Here is a 20,291-nt window from a genome sequence, read left to right on the forward strand (position 1 = left end):
AATAGTTGTTGATGTAAACAAAAATTAATATTTATAATACGTTTTGAGAACAAAGAACCAAATATATATAAAAAAACACACACACAATTATGTGATTAATCCGATGTTTATAAAGAGTGTAAAGCAAGAAAATTAATCAAGTCCTATTCCTTTTGGGATTTCAATTAATTGATATTATTTTTAAAAAAAAAAATCCAAAAATTTAAAAAGTTGAATTACTTAAAAACGTAATAATAATTAAAAAAATTGTTATTTCTATAGTTCTTCGTGCCCCCATGCCCAATATTTAATGAATCATGCTTGCCTATAATAATCTTCTTTTAAGCCATAATTTCAAATTCAAAAGTTAATTGTACACTGTCAACTTTATATAACGCGGAGTTTAGTTTTTTGGGGTGATAGTAAGAGAAAAAAATAACAAATGAGTCATCTTTACTATCTAAAATTTGATCAATCCTATTTTTCATCGTTAAGGTGAAGAACTGAACCAAGAATTCTCTTTCTTCATCCTTAATCAAATCACTGTTCGCGACCCAAAATTCTATTTTATCATCAATCCAATCCCTTTTTTTTCTTTTTCTTAAGAATGAATAGATTTCTTTACTTGTATGACTTAGATGTCTCGTATTTTCTCGAAAATGTGATTCTATTAATGGGATTTGGTATGAGATCAATGATCTCGATGAGATTGATATTCCAATATTTCTTCTTAGAATGTATTGATTTGACCCCATAGGCGGGACCAAACATGTTGCCGCCATAAGCAAAATTCGTATAGAATCTCCTAATTGTTCCAGAGCTACTAGAAAGGGATTCTTTAACCAGAAAGAATTTGGTTCAGATGGAGGATACCTATCTAAAAGTTTTCGCAACTCAATTATAAATGATGAAATCATCAAAGATTTAACATTTTCGAACTCTGTCTCTAACTCACTAGAGGTAAATAGAAGATGTATATGAGCGAGAGTCGTTGAAACTAGCATATTGGAATATGTTGCTTGGATTTTCCAAAATTATTATCGGATTCGTGTCGTGACGAATACTTTAAGAATACATTACTTTTGAAGTATTTGACATGAACATGTTGATATTTTTTAAAAATGCGAACAACTTAGCTTATTACTATTCCACAGAACCTTACATAAGATTTTTACTTTATATGGCTTCTCGTTTAATGCTTTTTAATTGACGATAATGGTGTTTATGAATGAGGTTGATAATGATGGACAATTGACTGATAACAATGATTAACAATAGTGCTTTACAATAAAAATGAATGAAATAATGTTGAATTATCATCTTGATAAATATCTTTTAATGAATATCATGTTAAATATTCTCCGACCTATTAAGTGATTAAAAAAACAGTTCGATACATAAATCACACAATAAACTATCAAATTTTTGAAGGAACCACTTTGGTGCATAAAATTTTTCGTGGTAGCGATCTGCGAAAGGAATGTTAACGACCTACTATAATGAAAACATTAATGGCTATTTCTACGACTTCGAACCCGCAATTAAGACAATTTTACGATTGCTCCTGGGAGTTGCACCTTGGAAAAATAAAATTAGTGACAAGAGTGTTAAAACGCCATCGTTAAAGTACTCCACCAATGGCAGCCGAGCTCCATTACCAACTCTAGAAAAATACTCTTGATTGGCCCAAAACTCCAAACTGTTCTCACTATACAATCAGTTAGCCACTGCAAATCCCGTTCGATACATACAATTTTTGCAGTGAATTGAAAATCAATGCTGATTTAAATTTAGATTTAGTTTTCGAATTGCGTATTTTGGTGGAAAAAAATGAAATTACGATTTCAATTCGTGTTTTTACTCTCTTGTATCTTCTGTATATCTTCAATCGATAGATCTGTATCTCTTCCTTCCATAGCTAACCTCGGAATTGCCCCTGAAGGTTAGGTTTCTATTCATTTGTTATACACCCATTTATATATTTCAATTTTTTCGTCAAGAATAATGATTGATATTGGTATTTAAGGGGATTTCAGATGACCCATTTGGTGATTTCATATTTTTTTGGTAGAAATGATGTTGATTTTGGTTTTTTGATGGAAGTGCAGATGACCCATTTCGTGATTTTGAAAATTTTCTTTGGAATGATTGTTAATTATGGTGTTTTGATGGAAGTGCAGATGACCCATTTGTGATTTTGTTAGCATTGAGTGAAAATGCTGATTGAGTTTCTTAATTGATTGCAGATGAGAATTATTACAAGGATTTATCATCTGGTGCTATAAAATGTAAAGATGGGTCAAAGAAATTCACTAAAGCTCAGCTCAATGATGATTTTTGTGACTGCCCTGATGGGTCTGACGAGCCAGGTCTGTGTGTATTTTCCCCATTGTCCCCTATTTTCTCACTTATTCCATTGTTTATGCAAAACTTATGCATTTATGGTGCATTTCTGGGAGGTAGAGGTAAGGTCTGCATACACTCTACCCTCCCAGACCACCTTTGACCCCATGATTGTACTGGGTATGTTGTTGTTGTTCTTGTTGTTGGTTCATTTCAATCAATGAGCTACGTGTCAATTTCAAATATTGAATTGTGTAACTACTAGAGAGACATTTCAACTTATTTACTTTAGCTTTGTAAAGTGCCCATCATGTGGGCAAAGATGGAGCCAGAATTTCAACTTTATGGGTTCTGGATTTTAGAACGACTACTTCAAGTGCTAATGACTGTGTTTTAAATTCGTAGCTGGGCTTCTACCTCCGCCTCTGCACGTGGGAGCCTGATTTTTCTAGTAGTCCAAGCATGTGAAAATATTATGTTTGTGCTGGTGCTGAGACTTGTACCACTAAGAAGTAGGATCTCTACATGCTCTAAAATCCTCTATCCACTGAGACTTGACTATATGAATCCTCTATATACATTACGTCCTGTTGGATTCATTGCTTTCAAATACTAATAACTAGTCTTTTTATAAAATTAAGGATTTTTTTGTGGTACAACAGAGGCAAAAGTATGTTAGAGTTTCATTTTGGATCGAACAATTTTGCCTTTCTTTTCTGGCTATAATTATGATGTGTGCATGTGTTTGAAAGTTGTTTGCCCTTGGTGATTGGTTTGCAGGAACTTCGGCATGCCCCAGCGGGAAGTTTTATTGCAAAAACGCAGGACATGTTCCTCTCTTCATATACTCATCTAGGGTTAATGATGGCATTTGCGGTATGAATCTTGGGTTCTTGCCTTTCTGTATAGCATTTGATTAGGAGCTTTTCTACATCTCAGTGCTTAGTGCTATCTGAAATAGTGCATTCTAGCAGTAACTAAAAAGATATTTGAATGATGATTAATACAAAAGTGCTTATTAAAAATAGAACAAAAAACTGGTTATCAAAAAAATAAAAATAAAGAACAAAAAGCTTTTGCAAAACACACATCATTCAAATCCAGGACAAGCTAAGTTTCATAAAGTTTTAGTTCTTGAAGAATTCGTTGTCAGTATAGGATATTACTTCTTAGATAAATAGTCATTGTAGAATGATTTTCATTGCCTTTGGACTATCGTTGATAGTCTTTTCCTGTCGATAAAATTACATTGATGTATATTTTATGTTTCTTAATATTGTTTGTTTACTTTTCTAAACTAGTAACTATCTTAATGGCACAAATGAGCAGATTGTTGCGATGGGAGTGATGAGCATAATGGTAAAGTTAAGTGCCCAAATACATGTTGGGAGGTCGGCAGAGTAGCTAGAGATAAATTGAAGAAAAAGATTGCAACATTTCAGGAAGGTATAACTGTAAGGAAGAAGGAGATTGAAGAAGCTAAACTTGCAATAGCAAAAGAGGAAGCTGAAGTCTCTAAGCTAAAAAATGAGGAGAAGATACTTAAAGGGAGGGTTGAGCAGCTTAAGGGTAAGTTCTTTTCCCCTCAAGTAAGATTGTACATGAGAGGATTATCATCCTAAATTGATCAACAAAACTAGTACTCTAGAATGGGGCCGCTTTGCATACCTCTTGCAGAATGGTTCCTTCTGATATCAATAGTTTCTATGTTATGGTACAAATGAAACAAGCATAAGTAGAAAAGAGATGGGTTTGTTGTTGTTGTACTGCCAGCCTAGCAAAGAAACACTCCTTTTTTGGTGCTTCATGAATCCACAAAAAGTATAAGAACTTTATTGTCTCCCCTTCTTAAACTCTCTAAAACCATTTCTCTTTCCAGCCTCTCTCAATAGTCTGTGCACGTCATTGAGATCTTTTCCCTGAATAAGAGCTCAAGCAAGTTTGGAAGATATACCATCTCGCAATCTTGCAATGTTCCTGAACATGAGGTCCTATACAATTCCGGCTCTCTGCTTCCTGTGTAATTAACACCTGGCTCTGTTTGATGGGAAGAGATTTAAATGTGGCGGAAATGCATAACCAAATAGGTTGTCTCCATTTGTTTCCAAGACCTTACTCTGGTATATATAGTGCCTCTCCACAAGGCTACTCCATTTCATAAAACACAGATTATATCATGATTGATTTTGACCATAGAGAACAATTTGAGAAAGACAAAGTGTTTGTTATACATATCTTGTTAATTTATAGGGAATAGATATCTAAAAGTCACCTGATCTGAGACCTTGTAGAAACTAGAAGGCTGTTATCATGTTCAATAAGGTATTTTCACCTATGCCAAGTAGAGCAACCTTCTAGACTAGTTATTGTTATCCTTGTCACTTTTCTTGTTGTTCATTTTCTACAAGTCACGTGAGAAAAGTCCAATGTTTGTGTAGTTTATGAGGTTTTCACGCACTAATATTTGTTTCTCTTCTAGCAAGGTTTCAACAATTTCCTTCTAATCATTTCTTATAAGTTCACTTCTCTTGATCTAGAGAAAAAAGAACAAATAGAGAAGGCTGAGGAGGAAGAACGGTTAAAGAGAGAAAAGGAAGAGAAGGATCGAAAGGAAGCTGATGATGCTAAGCTAGAGGCAAGCAAAGTTGAGGAGAAAACTGAAGTTCAGGAAGAAGCTGTGAAGAGTGACATCCACGATAAGATTGGTCTCCTGGAAGACTCTCCTTCTGGAAAGGTTAATTATTTTATCTTTATAGCTGTTACATTATTATATGATGTTAAACACACACAATAGTAGTTAAGGATATCAGAATATCTTATAGAAGTAGATAGTGGAACTTGGGGAAAGAGTTCTGGTCTGCTGACTCATTTTTTCCCCTTCACATGTTTTAGGCATTTGATTCTCCACATCTATGTCGCGCACTAAATCGACCATTGTTTTTGGACTTTGTAGATGTCCTATCTATCAAAAGCTCTTTACAATTCTAGAAAGTAATGATTTTCATGGGTATAAAACTTGGTACCCTTACTTGATTCCCCCACAGAAATGCTTATTAGAAGGAGGGTTACAGTTTTCCCCAGGCTTAAAAAAGGGATTAGGAAAACTGATATAAAAAAAATGTCGCATTGACAGAATTACCATACTAGAATAAATTCAATTATTAACAAAGCTCTAGGTGTAGGTGGATTTAACTGTCATATTTCATGGTTTCAGCTTGCGCTGTTAGCTCTTTAATTGTGGGCATAAAATGCCCAAGGAAGGGAAGATGTGAAGAAAGTCTTGTGTCAACCATAACAAAACTAGATATTGCAAACATTTAGGTTAAGTTCTGGAGTCTTTATAATAGTAAATGATCCGAATTACGTATGACTTAGGGAAAATTAAGTTACTTACTTGATTAGTCATTCATTCATTCCTTGTGTCCTTTAAAAGTGAAAGGCAATGGTTTATGTTTAGTGGAGCAAGTATGACTTAATAGAATTAAGTTATTTCCTCAATACGTTATTCATTCATGCCTTGTGTCCTTGAAAGTAAAAATCAATGCTATATGTTTAGTGGAGATCCTCAATATGTTATTCATTCATGCTTCGTGTCCTTGAAAGTGAAAATCAATGCTATATGTTTAGTGGAGATGTTCGCCTAGAGATGCCACTATTCTCTTTCTTATGAATGATGATGTAGCCTCACACTGTTGCATTAGCTCCTCTATCAATAATAAGTAAAGGTATTGTATTCACATTTCAAAAGAAGGCTTTTTTTAGCAGTTTACATTTGCTGCTTCATGAGATCTTCATATTTGAAGTTTTTGTTTCATGCTTGTAATTGTTTATACTCTCACCTCTTCATTTCACAGGTTGCTTAGCCCTTTTGACTAATTTTACTTGGAAAGCACTGTCCCCTCGAATGTTCAGGATTTACTTTGTCGTGGGTCCATTAAGTGTATAACTACTCAGACAAATGATTTTTTATGGTTCCAAAGATCCTAATGTTTCTCTATTTTTAGTCGTGAATCTATTTTACACTTCTCTTTCACACGGACATGCAGCATAACTAATTTGGTTTTTGTGACTGATAATTGTTATGTCCCATTATGCCTAGTATTTTTCTTTATGATAAAATTCTGTTTCTGTTATTTCTTTTTTTGATATGCTTTACCTTGAACCGAGGGTCTATCGGAAACAACCTCTCTACCTCCCAAGGTAGGGGCAAGGTGTGCGTACACTCTACCCACCCCAAACCCCACTTGTGGGATTACACTAGTATGTTGTTGATAAAATTCTGCAACACATTGTGAGATGTGCAAATTTGGCAGCAGGAGGAGTCTGCTTTTGTTTAGAAATAAAACTTTTCACTTCCCAAGAGAATCGAACCGTGCACCCTTCTGGAGTTTATAATGCCCTTGAGCATAATAGAAATATGGTCTATTAGAACATGTGGAACTGGCTTTAAATGTTCGTATTCCAAGAATATATATTATCTACAAATAGTGCTGTAAAGTCTCTTGTATGTATTTTATTTTGGTCAAAAAGAAAGTCTCCTTTATGCATTTTTGTTGCTTGATCTTGTACTTATGTCATATATTTATATCAGGATGTGGTAGAAGGTCATGACAAAGCTGCAGATGAAGAACAACACGGTGACCATTCCATGAAGGATGAGTTTCCAGTTGGTGAGGTAGAGCAGGTGCCCGAGGACTCTTCTCAGGTTTGTTGTCTTTGAGAAGCCCAAGTTCCTTCCCATCTGATACTGTAAAAAGTATTTGGTTTATCATTATTAACCAGAATCTCATTTTGTATAGCATCCTGAAACAAAAGAGGAGTCGTCCACCAACAACAATAAAGCTGATGTTAGTAGCAGAAATGAGGTACAATTATTGATTTAAAACTACCACTTTTTCTCTATACCTATCTTCACTCTTTTTGGCTATGTTGTGAGCTACGTACTTATTACTTCAATCGGTTTGACCTAATTTCTTTTAATCTAATATGAAATCCTTGCTTCTGATAAGTTTCTCCAGAAGCAGTGTACTTTTTTTACTTCAATAAAATAACGAGCTATAATTAAAGCAGTGTAATTTAATATGCTCATATGTGGTGAAGTACTAGGAAAAGGTGGTATTTGAATGAAGTCGTGGTGCCTCAGCTGGAGGCCATTCTTTTAGTGTGGATTCCTAAATAACTTGCTTACATGCAAAAAATCTTTTGATTCTCTGAGTTAGGAATTTCATGCATAAAAAATGAGGAAATGGAAATGAGATCTATTCTCTTTTTTTTTTTATGCTTGTTTCATTTGTACCATCAAATTCTTATCTCAGGGAGGACACTGCACTTAGTTGCAAAACAGTACTTTTACCATTACCTATAGCAAGAATTACTAACATAAACAAACTTTTAGCAGTTTGTGAAAGCATGATCAGGAAAAGGTCTATTAGTGCAAAAACTACAACCTCCCAGCAGGTTTCCACTTTTTGTTGGGAGGCTAGAACTTTCCCTTAGATGAAACTTGGGTCTCGAGATCTTTCTTTTTAAATGTACAAAAACTATAGAAGTACACTTGTAATTTTACTTCAGGTCCAGGTTCCTAAGGAAACCGTTTTAACCTCCTCATGATACTCTGACTGAGCTAAATATCTTTCCACTTGCATTGAATATCTTGTGCTCATAAAGAATTGAAATGTGTAACTTGACCTTGCTTTGAGCATAACTCGAAACTGGAAAGTTGAAGTTCAATTATTAGAGAAATGAATGTAATAACCACATTTCATCATTGAAATAACAGAAAATGCACTCTTATACATAGTTGACGAATGATCAAGCCGCTACATATCTAGTACTATCTAAAGGCACATTACTTTGAAACAAGGCACAAAAAGTGGAAACCTGCCCGGGTGGTTGGGTGTGGGTGTAGGGGGTGTAGTGGTTATATGAGATCCTTTTTCATGATCATGCTTGATTGTGGTTATATGTTAGCATTTCATGTGCAAAGGGCTAAAAACTTATGGAACTTGTCTCTATTGGACACATAGCCCTGAAAGCAGGGGCGGAGCTACAGTGCATTGGGGGGGGGGGGGGGGGGGGGGGGTTCGGATGAACCCAGTATCTTTTACGTAACCTTGTATTTATATTTAAAAATGCTAGTAAATATATTAAAATGTAACCTACGAACCCACTTAACAAGACAAATGGGTGGGACAGCGGCAAGGATCAGGTATAAAGATTCAGTGTAGCCTAATATGCGGGGTCGAATCCCATTTGCTCCCAGATTGTCTTCTCCTTTTTAGCTAAAATGCTTTATTCTCTTTTTAAAAGAAAATGTAAACCTGAATCATTTTCCCCTTTGCATATACATCTAAAGTTTCTTTTCAATCTTTTTTTTATTTTAAAAAACAAAACATAAAATTACAACGGAAAAAGCATACACGTCCTCCCTAAAATAAAAGAGACTCTTATTTCTTTTCATTATTTCACAAATGCAATTCCAAAATCAGATTTTTAAGAAAAGTTATCTAGGATTCGTTACCTTTTAAAAAATATATTGAATATTGATGCTCGTTTTTATAATTGAGGTTATTATATATTACAAAAAGAGAAGAAAATATTTTTCTTCATACCAAACACACTCTAAAAGGAGAAAAAGAAAGAAGAAAAAATATTTGTAATCTATGAGTACTTATTTCTTTTACATAATAAGAAACGATGGATAATTTAAATATGCATTTATTCATTGGTTTATCCACATCAAGTAAGGGTGAGTCAGATATTTTATTCGTTTTCATCCGATTCATTTTTGAACAGCTCATATCCGACTCGACCCGCCAGTTTGTCACCCTTAGCTGAATCCATAAACCTCAAATCTTGGCTCCATCTCTGGCTGAAAGTAGTTAAGGGCCTGACTAAGTAGTAGATATGGGATTGAGGGGCACAGGAGTAGGGTTGTATAATTTGATTTTCCTAGCTTTGGAGTAATTGCTTGTACCAAATCATAGTGCATTAGGAAGGACCTAATTTCAGTGCGCATGTATAGCTGCCTTGTCTACTACTAAGGTAGCATGAGAATAATGGTCGCAGATTTTGTTTAATGATGTTAACAATCTTAATCTTGTGACTCATTTTTATGCTTTTAGGAGAAAGATGCTACTGAAAATACTGAGTCACTGTCAAAGGAGGAGTTAGGACGTGTTATTGGTTCTCGTTGGTTAGGAAAAAAGAGCGAACAGGAAACTGAGTCAGTTGGGGCTGGTACAGATAGCAACCATGATAACCATGATGAGGTGCTATCTGATACCCATGAAGAGGAGTATCATGGATACGATTCTGATGCTGATGACCGCAAGTATGATGATGATGATGAACACAAGTATGACGATGATGAACAAAAGTATGACGATGATGACAGTGAGGACCACGTTGAAGATTCTGTTGGAGAGGACCATGATTCAAGTTCTTCATACAAGTCAGAGTCTGATGATGATTCCGATTTTGCAGGTATGCAGGAAAGTAATTCTATTGCATTTGATGCCTACGTCTAGTAGTATTTTAATACGTTATATTTTAATTATCCAGATTCTACAACCACAACTAGTCCTTCCTGGACGGAGAAGATACAACAAACTGTAAAGAGAATTTTTCGGTCTTTCAATTTGTTCCAAACTCCAGTGAACATTTCTGGTAGTAACTGAGGTTTCATCCAATTTTCTGCTCTTTATTTCTAATGAGAAGGAAAATGATGGATGCTGTTTTGTTTTTGCTCCCATAGATGCGGACCACATACGCAAAGAGTACGATGAGGCAAGTGCTAAGTTGACAAAAATCGAATCAAGGCTATCTAGCTTGAAGCAAAAGTTGAAACATGATTTTGGTATAGAAATTTATGTGTTTGTGTTTATTAGCATTCGTCTACAACTTACCTTCTCTAAGAAGGTGAATGATTTTGTAATGCTGATTGCTGAACCACTAGTTCTATTGCAGGACCAGAGAAGGAATTCTATTCATTCCATGGTCAATGTTTCGAGAGCAAGGAGAACAAGTGATAAATCTTCCATTGTCTTGTTAACATTAGTTTTAGTTAACGTTTTACTATTTAGGAATATATTTAATAAGTTATGATTCTTTAGCATACACTAACAAATACTTTTACTTCAGGTACACATACAAAATTTGTCCTTTCAAACAAGCTACCCAAGTTGAGGGCTACAGTACAACTCGTTTGGGGTTGGTTCTTTGACATCTTACACATCTGCATTAACTGAGTCCTTCAGCACTGTAAATTGAAGTTGATTGTCTCTGAAGTAGTAGGCAAGCATGAATTGTACTGCAAATATACTTTTACTATTTAGAGTTTCTGCTCTTTGTTTTTCTCTCAAGTATTAAATATTCATGGCAGACCTATCATAGAGTTTCTGCATTTTGATTAGGTAATGTAAGAGATAGCTTATACATAAAGCTGGTCTATTGAAACACAATTTCTATGATATTGGTCTAGTGGTAAGAGCACAATACGTGATGTGTTAGGTTAGTTGCATGTCACAGGTTCGAACTTTGGATAAGGGTCTAGTGGTAAGAGCACAACACGTGCTTGTTGATTGTAGATAGCTGCATGTGAACGGGTTCAAATCGTAATACGGAAAATAGCCTGGTGTTTAAGTGAATAAGGGTGGGGGGCTAATATCCATCGAGTTTAGAACCAAGGGCAAGTCGCCATTGCCCCTTGGGGATTTCTCGGCTTACATAGTTCTAGGTTTGACATGTAAAGTTATGGTCTGGGTCTCTTCTAGATCTTTATTTTTCTGCCTGAATGTTGTAAGTTCAGAACTCATTATACCTTTTTTTTCTTTCTCCCATGTGTCATCAAAGGAACTGGGATAAATTTGAGGATTCCTACAGAACTATGCAATTTACAAGCGGCGACCATTGCTGGAATGGGCCAGATAGAAGTTTAAAGGTGAGGATACGTGACTAATTTGATTGTCTTTGTATCTACAACATTCTTCTTATATTCCTCTTTTGCTCTCTAAATTGTTTTCAATTTGTACAGGTCAAATTAAGGTGTGGTTTGAAAAATGAGGTAACTGATATAGATGAACCGAGCCGCTGCGAGTAAGCATTTATCTGTGTTTGTGTACTCAGCATTTTGCATGCTTTATGTGTTTAGTGGATTCTTGTACATTTTAATCTGACTTGTAGTTTGTTATGGCAGATATTTAGCGTTTTTGTCTACACCGGCACTTTGTCTGGAAGAAAAACTGAAGGTGCTCTTCTTAACCTCTATATTGGTCCCCCAACCCGGGACACTCCATACAATGCTTCTCTATTTTATCCTCCTGTGACATTAACTAAAGATGAAATGAGTTTATGTTATAGGAACTACAAGATAAACTAGAGATGATGAATAGGGAGCAACCACAAGACCATGATGAACTGTGACCTCTCCGGTTAGGCCTGCTTGGGAATGCCACCATTTGCCTCAAGGGACACAAAAACGGGCAAAGTTGATCCATTGGCGTATTTTCTCAAGAACAGTATTAACCATATATGAAGTCGTACCCCCTTTATATTTTTACTCTGGAACTCACTTCTGATGTAGTTGCCAATTTCCTTAAAAATGCGAAACATTGCTTCCAACAAGAATATCGTAGATGGTTAGCTTGGAGGCTATTTGAAGATTTTGGATGAGTGAAGCCAGTATTAGGACAAAATTATTCCTTTGAAAGACTTATATTTTCGACTTCATTTGAACTTACAATATTGTGTTACTTGGCTTAGGAAAAAGATGATCCATGGTGGTCACAGCCAGTGCTCAAATTTTAGAAATGAGAACGATAGCATATGGAATTACAAATTTTTGTAATCAGGAAAATTTATCATAGTTGTACCAATTGTCGTTTTAATTCGACGTCTCTTGTTTTTCTTTAGCTTTTTAATGGTAGCTGAAACTGTGGAGGGATTCTCTTCTTTGAAAACTGCATTTTTATTTGAGATAAGCTTCAAGAAGAACCTCCTTATGGAAGGACTTTTGAAATTGTAAAGATACACTGCATAAATCATCTTAGCAATGTCAATGGCGTGGGTTGAAAATCCTGAGGTCTCAGCCCCTTAGGTTCAAATTCTAACGGAGATAAAAATATAGTAGGTTATTTCTTTTCATATGTCCAAATCTTGGTGGACGAAGACTTGGAATTAGGTATTGTTGAATTGATATTATAGCACCTGATGGCGAAGACATGAATTTCACTAAGGATGTTCAAGATATTATGTTTGTAGTATAAAAAGTCATATCTTATATATATAGTATAATGGCAAAAGGCCTTAAGCTATTGTTGTTTTGCCCCCATACAATATGTTGGCATGTTTAAAGTAGCAAGTACTTACTGAAAAAGTCGAAGTGTGTGCAAGTTCTCCTTGACACCAATTTCATAAAAGAAATCTAGATTATAAATGTGAAACATGAGCCAAAAGAATCCATTTTTTCACTTTGCTCAATATTTTTTTGTTGGATATAAATGAATTCCTACTGGCAGCTTTGAAAGCTATAAAAATAATTAATCTTGAGAGAGTTGTCAAAGCTTTTTTCACATGTTGATGATGCATTAAGCCAAAAAAAGAAGAATAAGAAGAAGGGTTATACGATGCACGAAGCATCCTGTGTCTGTGGAAGGCCCGAGTCCCAAGGGGGTGTAATATAGGAAGCCCACAACCTATATATCACAGAAAGCCAACTTAACCGTTGCTCCAAGGATTAAGTTACAATAAAACATATCAAACATATGTGTATTTCAAAGTAAAACTCTGTTTATGCATAATAATGTTGAACACATCATAAAAACTAAGACAACAGACACTGGAGGACCATTTCTCGCGGACCTCTACAAGAGTTTTCTGAGAAATTTTACTTCATAATGACTCGATAGAATACAGAGTTTTTATAATCTCTTAAATAACTTTCCATTCTCAAAATAGTGTATAGCTTCCAAAAGCACATCAGGCCTCAGTGGTTTTGGTAAGTAATAGTCCATTTCAGCTTCAGTAATCTTGGCTATCACTTCCATCTTTGTATGTACTGTCAAAGCTATTATAGGAATTCTGAATCCATAATGTAACAATTCTTTCCTAATGCATATTGTTGCTGCAAATCCTGATATGTTTAGCTTCTGTCACAAAACAAAACAACGATATAATTAAGTTATATATACTAACAATGTAATACAGTATGTTTTCAACTTATGTTTCTCGGATCCTCCAAAAGTGTAGTGATCTAAGCAACATAGATGAAAATGAATCACATCTTACTTACCTCACAATCAATAAGAATATAATCAAATGGTGGTGAAGGAGTGGATGGTCCTATATCGCGTTGATCTCTGAGGATTTTACGAACATAATCAACAGATTCTTTAGCATTTGTACATATGTAAATGGTTGCACCAAGCATAGTAATCACATTTTGGGAAATTGTAACTAACGTCGTATCATCCTCAACCAACAAGATTTTCTTTCCTGTTAAAGGTAATTTCTCACTAGAACGTTCGTTCTGTCTCAGGTGGTAAGCAGCCTCCACCTCTGGTTCCTGATCAATTGTTTCTTCCTTCATTTCTTGAGTTGATTCCATTTGCTTTGTAAGTTCATCAGACAAAGATATCTCTGTTTTTCCACCTCTTATTGTTAGTATAATAAAACTAACTGTGGAGATGGCTAAAGTAACCATCATTAAGATGATTAATATAAAGCCAAATTTCATAGTCATGTGCATATGGCTTAGTAGAACATCTTCTACTTTGCCTGATGTATATACCTGAAAATTCAACCATACATTGATTATACGTTGGCAGTGTAATAGAATTTTCTACATTATCATGTTACCTAAAAGATAATTACAAGTTATCGTGTAATAAAATTCGGAATAGATCTTGCTAACTACTGATTCTATAGATTTTTGAACAATGAGTACACTTAGATCTATTTTAAATATGTTATATATATATATAATGCCATTTTTATTGTTCTTTGATACTCAGTGAAAGGATAATTAAGACACGAGTATTAGGTTTGCTCTATTTTGTTTATCACCCAATGAATCATATGTTTGTAACAATAGGGGAAAAGGCTAAAATATCCACTAGTAAGTAATTCTACAAATATAGAAACCAAGATATCAAATTTTAATTCTCATTAGGTCAAATAAGTTCAATATATAGTTTTAATAAGATAGGAAATTATTTTTACCATTTGTCCAAATGATCCAAAACAATTACTAACAATTATGTCTCAATCACAAATTAATTGGAATCGACTATGTAAATTTTCAATGTACATGTCAATTAAAGTAAATAAATAATTAAATACATGTGAGACAGTACCTTAATCTCACTTTCAATTTTGTTGACTTTATTGACCCAAAAAGGTATCAATATAGCAGCTACCAACAACATTATCAATGTCTGTAATGAATACATAAATAAATATTCAAGAGCAACACTAGTCAGACAAATTTTATTTCTAAACAACAAATTCCGTACTAGAAAACTTACCAGAATCAAGCAAAAACAAGCAGGCCTTGCCATTTAAAATGAACTTAGAGTCGTTTCTCGATTTGTAGATATCAATATAATTTTCTGGATATATATATATATATATATACGAGTTCTAAAAAAGGCAAATTATTCAATAGTGGATTAAACAAATGGCTAGTTATTTATTATTTTCCCTTCCTAGGCCATTTTTCTTTATATTGTTTCCATATTATATTAATATATTTTTGAAGAAAATTACATATAGATAATCCAAGGATTTTGATTTAATACTTGTAACTCAAGTATAAAAAGGAAAATGACTTAAAGATGACAAATTAAAAGAAAAGCAAATATTTGATTTCATCAATATAACCAAAGTTAGTTTTTTCTCTCTTTTTCTACCAATGCATAATGCTGTTGTTGGTCCCGCACAAATTAAAATATGCCAAGAAAAAATAATAAGAAAGGCATTAGGAATTCACTATTTGAATAAGGAGCCTAATTCATGGAGGGAAAATATTAATAGTTTTTATAGTTTTAATTACCATAACAATTAAGAAAATTGTAATCATCTTTCCATTCTTAAGTAGGGGATTTCAGGTTCAAACATTAAATATGAAGTAATCTTTAGTACATAAGATTTTGATCTTAAAAAAAAAGAAGATTTTGACGTGAATACAAGTTAATCGACCTCAAAATATATTAGCCATAAATTATCATTTTTTTAATCTATGAGCTAATTAGTGATAAATGTTATAACTAATTATATTGATTATTTTCGCAAGTCTAACCACAGTAATTCCTTCCTACTCATTACCTACTATATAAACAATTCACTACTTGTAAGTCTTGTATTATTACATGTAGTTACTATTTGCATTTTCTCTACCATGTACCATTTTTTAAAATTAATGTATTATATGTTTAAAATTATTTTATTTACCTCTAATGAATATTACTTGTTATTATTATTTTTCCTTAATTAGAATGGCTTTTGTAGCTACCTTTTGAGAATATAGCACTAGATTGCAAATATTAAATGTGTTTCCTTCTAAAGGATCACCCTAGTCACCATATATATCCTGAAAAATAAATTACAATAAATAAAATAATATATAATATATATATATATATATATATATATATATATATCCTAAATAAAACTATCACACAAATTCATTTTGCTTCATTTGAGTTGAATTCTTCATTCCCAATTCAAGAAAGAAAAAAAAATGTCACAATTTTCATTTGATTCATTGAGAGACAAGTTTGTATCTTTATTTGATAAGTATCTTGTGGTTTCCCTTTGCAAAGTTGTTCTATTTTTAGGTTTATTTCTTAACTTAGCCTCAATTTTTCTCTTCAAAGATCCAAATTGTTCATCACCTTAATGAGTTATTAGAATCTTCTTCTTCTTCTAATAATAATAATAATCTACCAATTTCATCACCAAACCCCACAAATCTTAGCCATTTACTTTTTGGCCTACTTGGTTCTCAAAAAGCATGGCATTATAGGAAAAAATTATATTGAATCATGGTGGAGGCTAAATGTGACAAAAGGGTACTTGCTACTTGATGTGGCCCCTAATTCAACTTTGTTGCCATGGTAAAAAAATTCACCCCCTTATAGAGTTTCAAAAAATATAACCAAATTACTTCAAGAAACTCAACATGTTGCACCAATTCAAGCTAGAATGGTACATGGTATCATGGAAATTTTTGAACAAAAACATGAAGGTGTTAGATGGGTGGTTCTGGGGGACGATGATTCGATGTTTATCGTGGAAAATATTGTTGATGTTCTTGCAAAATATGATCATAACAAGTACTACTATTTTGGGGCTCAAAGTGAGTACATTTTGTCAAATTTTTGGTTCTCTTTTGATCAAGGTTTTGGAGGTGCTGGATTTATTATGAGTTTTCCATTGGCAAAAGCATTGGCTCAAGATATTGAAAGTTGTTTAAGGAGATATCCATTTTTAGATTCTGCTGATCTTATTACTATGGTTTGCATTGTGGATCTTGGAGTTGGGTTTTCTCCTCTTAAAGGTCTTCATCATGTAAGTTGCCCCATCTTTCCAAACATGTTATTATATTCATGTCATGTCGGGTCGATCAATACATCTCTTCCTTTTCTTTTGTTTGGTGAAGATGTGGAATTTAGTCTGCTTGAATTTTTCAAAAATGTTATTATATTCATGTCGAGTCGGCCAATATATCTCTAAGCGCTCTTTTCTTTTGTTTGGTGAAGATGTGAGATTTGGTCTATGATACTGGGATTTTTTAAAAATTGTTATTATATTCATATCGAGTCGATCAATATATCTCTCCCTTCTCTTTTGTTTGGTGAAGATGTGTTAGTCTATGATGCTTGGATTTTTTTTAAAAAATGTTGTTATATTCCTGTCGAGTCGACCAATATATCTCTCCCTTTTCTTTTGTTGAGGATGTGGGGTTTAGTCTATGATGCTTGAATTTTTTTTAAAATGTTATAATTATAGGATATCAGGGGTCCCTTTTAAGATATCTTTCTTTTTCTGGAGATTGTGGAAAAACAAAATACCACTTGGAGATATATTAAGAAGCTTGGGGATAGAAACTGAGACAACATGCTACTGCTGTGATCCACCACAACATGAATCAGTGGAACACTTGTTTGTTACAGGAAAATTGGCTACAGCAGTATGGAAATATCTAAAAGCAGCTGTTGGCATCACAACACATTTTCAGCAATTAAGGAAACTAGTTCAACTATGGTGGAATTTAGAGTTTCCATCAAAGTTAAGAAATAGCTTCAAAGCCATACCAATGGTCACAATGTGGCAGATATGGAAATGGAGGAACACAGTGCTACATGGAGGGAAGATGTCCATCAACAAAGTGATTTATGAGATAAACATGATTACATATCAATTGACTAGAATGAGCTACAAAGGGCAGGAAAACTTACCAAGATGCATACCTCAAATACTGAAAAAATTTGAAACATACAGGCCAAAACTTGTAACCAGAATAGTGAAATGGGAGTTTCCTGAACAGGGATGGTACAAATGTAATTCTGATGGAGCTTCGAGGGGAAACCCTGGACCAAGCTCAGTTGCCTTTTGTATTAGAAATGCAGTAGGAGACCTTCAGTATGCAGCAGCAAGAAGGATACCAGATGGATCAAATTTGATAGCAGAAGCGAGGGCATTACATGAGGGACTTCAGCACTGTGTTACACACAAACTCCTACCAGTGGTGTTGGAAACAGACTCAATGACAATGAAAATGATTTTGACTGGGCAGTGGGAGACCCCATGGAGCATATCAATGATCACAAATGATATCTACAGACTGAGGAGGGATAAGGAAGTGAGGGTGGAACATGTCTTGAGGGAAGGAAATGGGTTGGCTGATTTCTTAACAAACTATGCTCTTGATTTTGCAGGTAACCATCTCTTTGATAATTTTTGTTCACTTCCTGTCACAGCAAGGAAGATGCTAAACACAGAAAAGTTCCAAATACCATATCTGAGGATTAGGAGAGCTAAAGATCACAATATACCCGGAGATTAACAACTGCCAGGAGAGCTGCATCAAATAATTAGGCACCACATCAAGTCGGAAGAAAAATAAGAGCTTCGAAGCTGATTCGATGACAAGTATTCGCATCATCAACATAATTACAGTTACAACTGAGTGAACGAGAATTCCTACTACAACTTTCAAGCATGAATTATAATTCTTTTGACTTTGAACCATAGCACCTGGTGAGAGCTTGTTGGTGTCTGAAATGGTATTGAGGTAAGGCTGGAGGTCGCAGCAGAATTACACTTGTTTGGTTGGCTGTAAATCATCCCTTTAATTTTATGCTTTTCTTTATCTTTTGACAATGTTTTGTAAGGATCATTTTGTTCTAATAAATCACTGCCAAATCTGTTTTGGTGGTTTTTGTTCAAAAAAAAAAAAAAATATCTCTCCCTTTTCTTTTGTTTGGTGAAGATGTGGGATTTAGTCTATAATGATTGGATTTTAAAAAAATATTATATTCATGTCGAGTCAACCAATATGTCTCTCCCTTTTCATTTGTTTGGTGAAGATGTGGGATTTAGTCTATGATGCTCGAATTTTTTAAAAGATATTATTATATTCATATCGAGTCGACCAATATACCTCTCTCTTTTCTTTTGTTTGGGAAAGATGTGGGATTTCATCTGTTTTGCTCGAAATTTTTAAAAATATTAATAGGTGCAAGTTGAATTCTTCAAAAATGTATTATTTTTGAAAAATTCGACACGCACAAGGAAGGAAAAGCAGAAATGCAGAATGAGATTGGTCAAAGTTTTGAAAGTTGATACAATTTTTGTATGCTTATACTAGGTAAATCAGGATTTAAGTTATATATACGTTATCAACATAATTTAACTTATTATAGTATGTTAGTTATTATTTTTCAAGTTACTAATTTTCTCACATTTCTTACAAAAACTTATTTGTGATTATTTTAATAAGTAACATGATTTTGTAGATATTCTTACAATAATATTTATTATCAGGAAAGTATATATTATTATTTTTCTTTTTAAGGACAAGTGCTTTCTATTATGGAATAGTATTTACAAACAACATATATTTATTTGCAACATATAATTTCTACTTAGAAATATTTTTTATTTGTAGAAAGCAACATATATTACTAATGTATTTCTTTTTCAATTATTCGTTTGACTTATAATACTCGAATATTTCTTGCAGCTCGATATGCGTGGTGATATTTCAGAGTTATTATCATCACATCCAAAAACACCATTTATGTCACTTCACCATATTGATTTGATAGTGCCAATTGTTTCTTTGATGGATCATGTACAATCACTTAAACACCTTATGAAAGCAGTAAAATTCGATCAATCTCGTATATTACAATAAACAATATGGCATTACAGGTCTAGCAATTGGACATTTTCAGTATCATGAGGATATTCAATTTAAATTTGTGAGAAAATTATGCCGAGAAGTCATTTAATTAAACCTATTCAAACATTTAAAACTTGGGTTAAAAAACCTAAGAATCCTCCATATTACATGTTTAACGATGTTTTTTTCTTTAAAACTATTGCAAAAACGAGGAGTAAAAATGAATTTCGGGCAACCACCCGGCAAATTATGTCAACATGATTCAAGTTTACTCTCCTAGAGCAAAATGTATAGAGGTAAGTTTCTTTTTCTTTTATTTTTACTTTTTGACTATGTATAATTATTAAAATTAAATAATAATTTTGACTATGTTACAATTATTAAAATTAAATAATAATGTTTTTTTGTTGCCTTTATGTTTTTTCAGATGTATCGATGTGAATGTTTTGATATTATTCACACGAGAGGTTCAAACAAGGCAAAAGTCAAATTGAGGGAATGCTTTACTAATGAGAAAATTGCGATGCTTACTATAGTAGTACTATTTTATTTTTCAAATTAA

General features: G+C 33.7%; 1 protein-coding gene and 1 pseudogene across 1 annotated transcript; both read left to right on the plus strand.

Moving 5' to 3' along the window:
* The first annotated feature begins 1,560 nt into the window (after positions 1-1,560).
* LOC129883928 (glucosidase 2 subunit beta) lies at positions 1,561-12,209 on the plus strand. The gene is made up of 16 exons (XM_055958366.1): positions 1,561-1,921; positions 2,226-2,348; positions 3,103-3,198; positions 3,652-3,891; positions 4,860-5,056; positions 6,914-7,027; positions 7,122-7,187; positions 9,447-9,807; positions 9,886-9,990; positions 10,079-10,180; positions 10,291-10,348; positions 10,465-10,533; positions 11,176-11,263; positions 11,357-11,418; positions 11,519-11,570; positions 11,683-12,209. The coding sequence occupies exons 1-16, from the start codon at positions 1,810-1,812 to the stop codon at positions 11,743-11,745; spliced, it is 1,908 nt and encodes a 635-aa protein (XP_055814341.1). The 5' UTR covers positions 1,561-1,809; the 3' UTR covers positions 11,746-12,209.
* Positions 12,210-16,060: 3,851 nt separating this feature from the next.
* LOC129895533 (uncharacterized) lies at positions 16,061-20,291 on the plus strand (annotated as a pseudogene).

This window comes from Solanum dulcamara, chromosome 1 (genome assembly GCF_947179165.1).
Source record: "Solanum dulcamara chromosome 1, daSolDulc1.2, whole genome shotgun sequence".
NCBI classification, from domain to species: Eukaryota; Viridiplantae; Streptophyta; class Magnoliopsida; order Solanales; family Solanaceae; genus Solanum; species Solanum dulcamara.

Coding starts and splice junctions, on each gene's coding strand:
- LOC129883928 (XM_055958366.1), top strand. CDS start 1,810: ATGAAATTACGATTTCAATTCGTGTTTTTACTCTCTTGTATCTTCTGT. Junction 3,199..3,651: donor GGTTAATGATGGCATTTGCG/GTATGAATCTTG, acceptor ACAAATGAGCAG/ATTGTTGCGATGGGAGTGAT. Junction 5,057..6,913: donor AAGACTCTCCTTCTGGAAAG/GTTAATTATTTT, acceptor TATTTATATCAG/GATGTGGTAGAAGGTCATGA.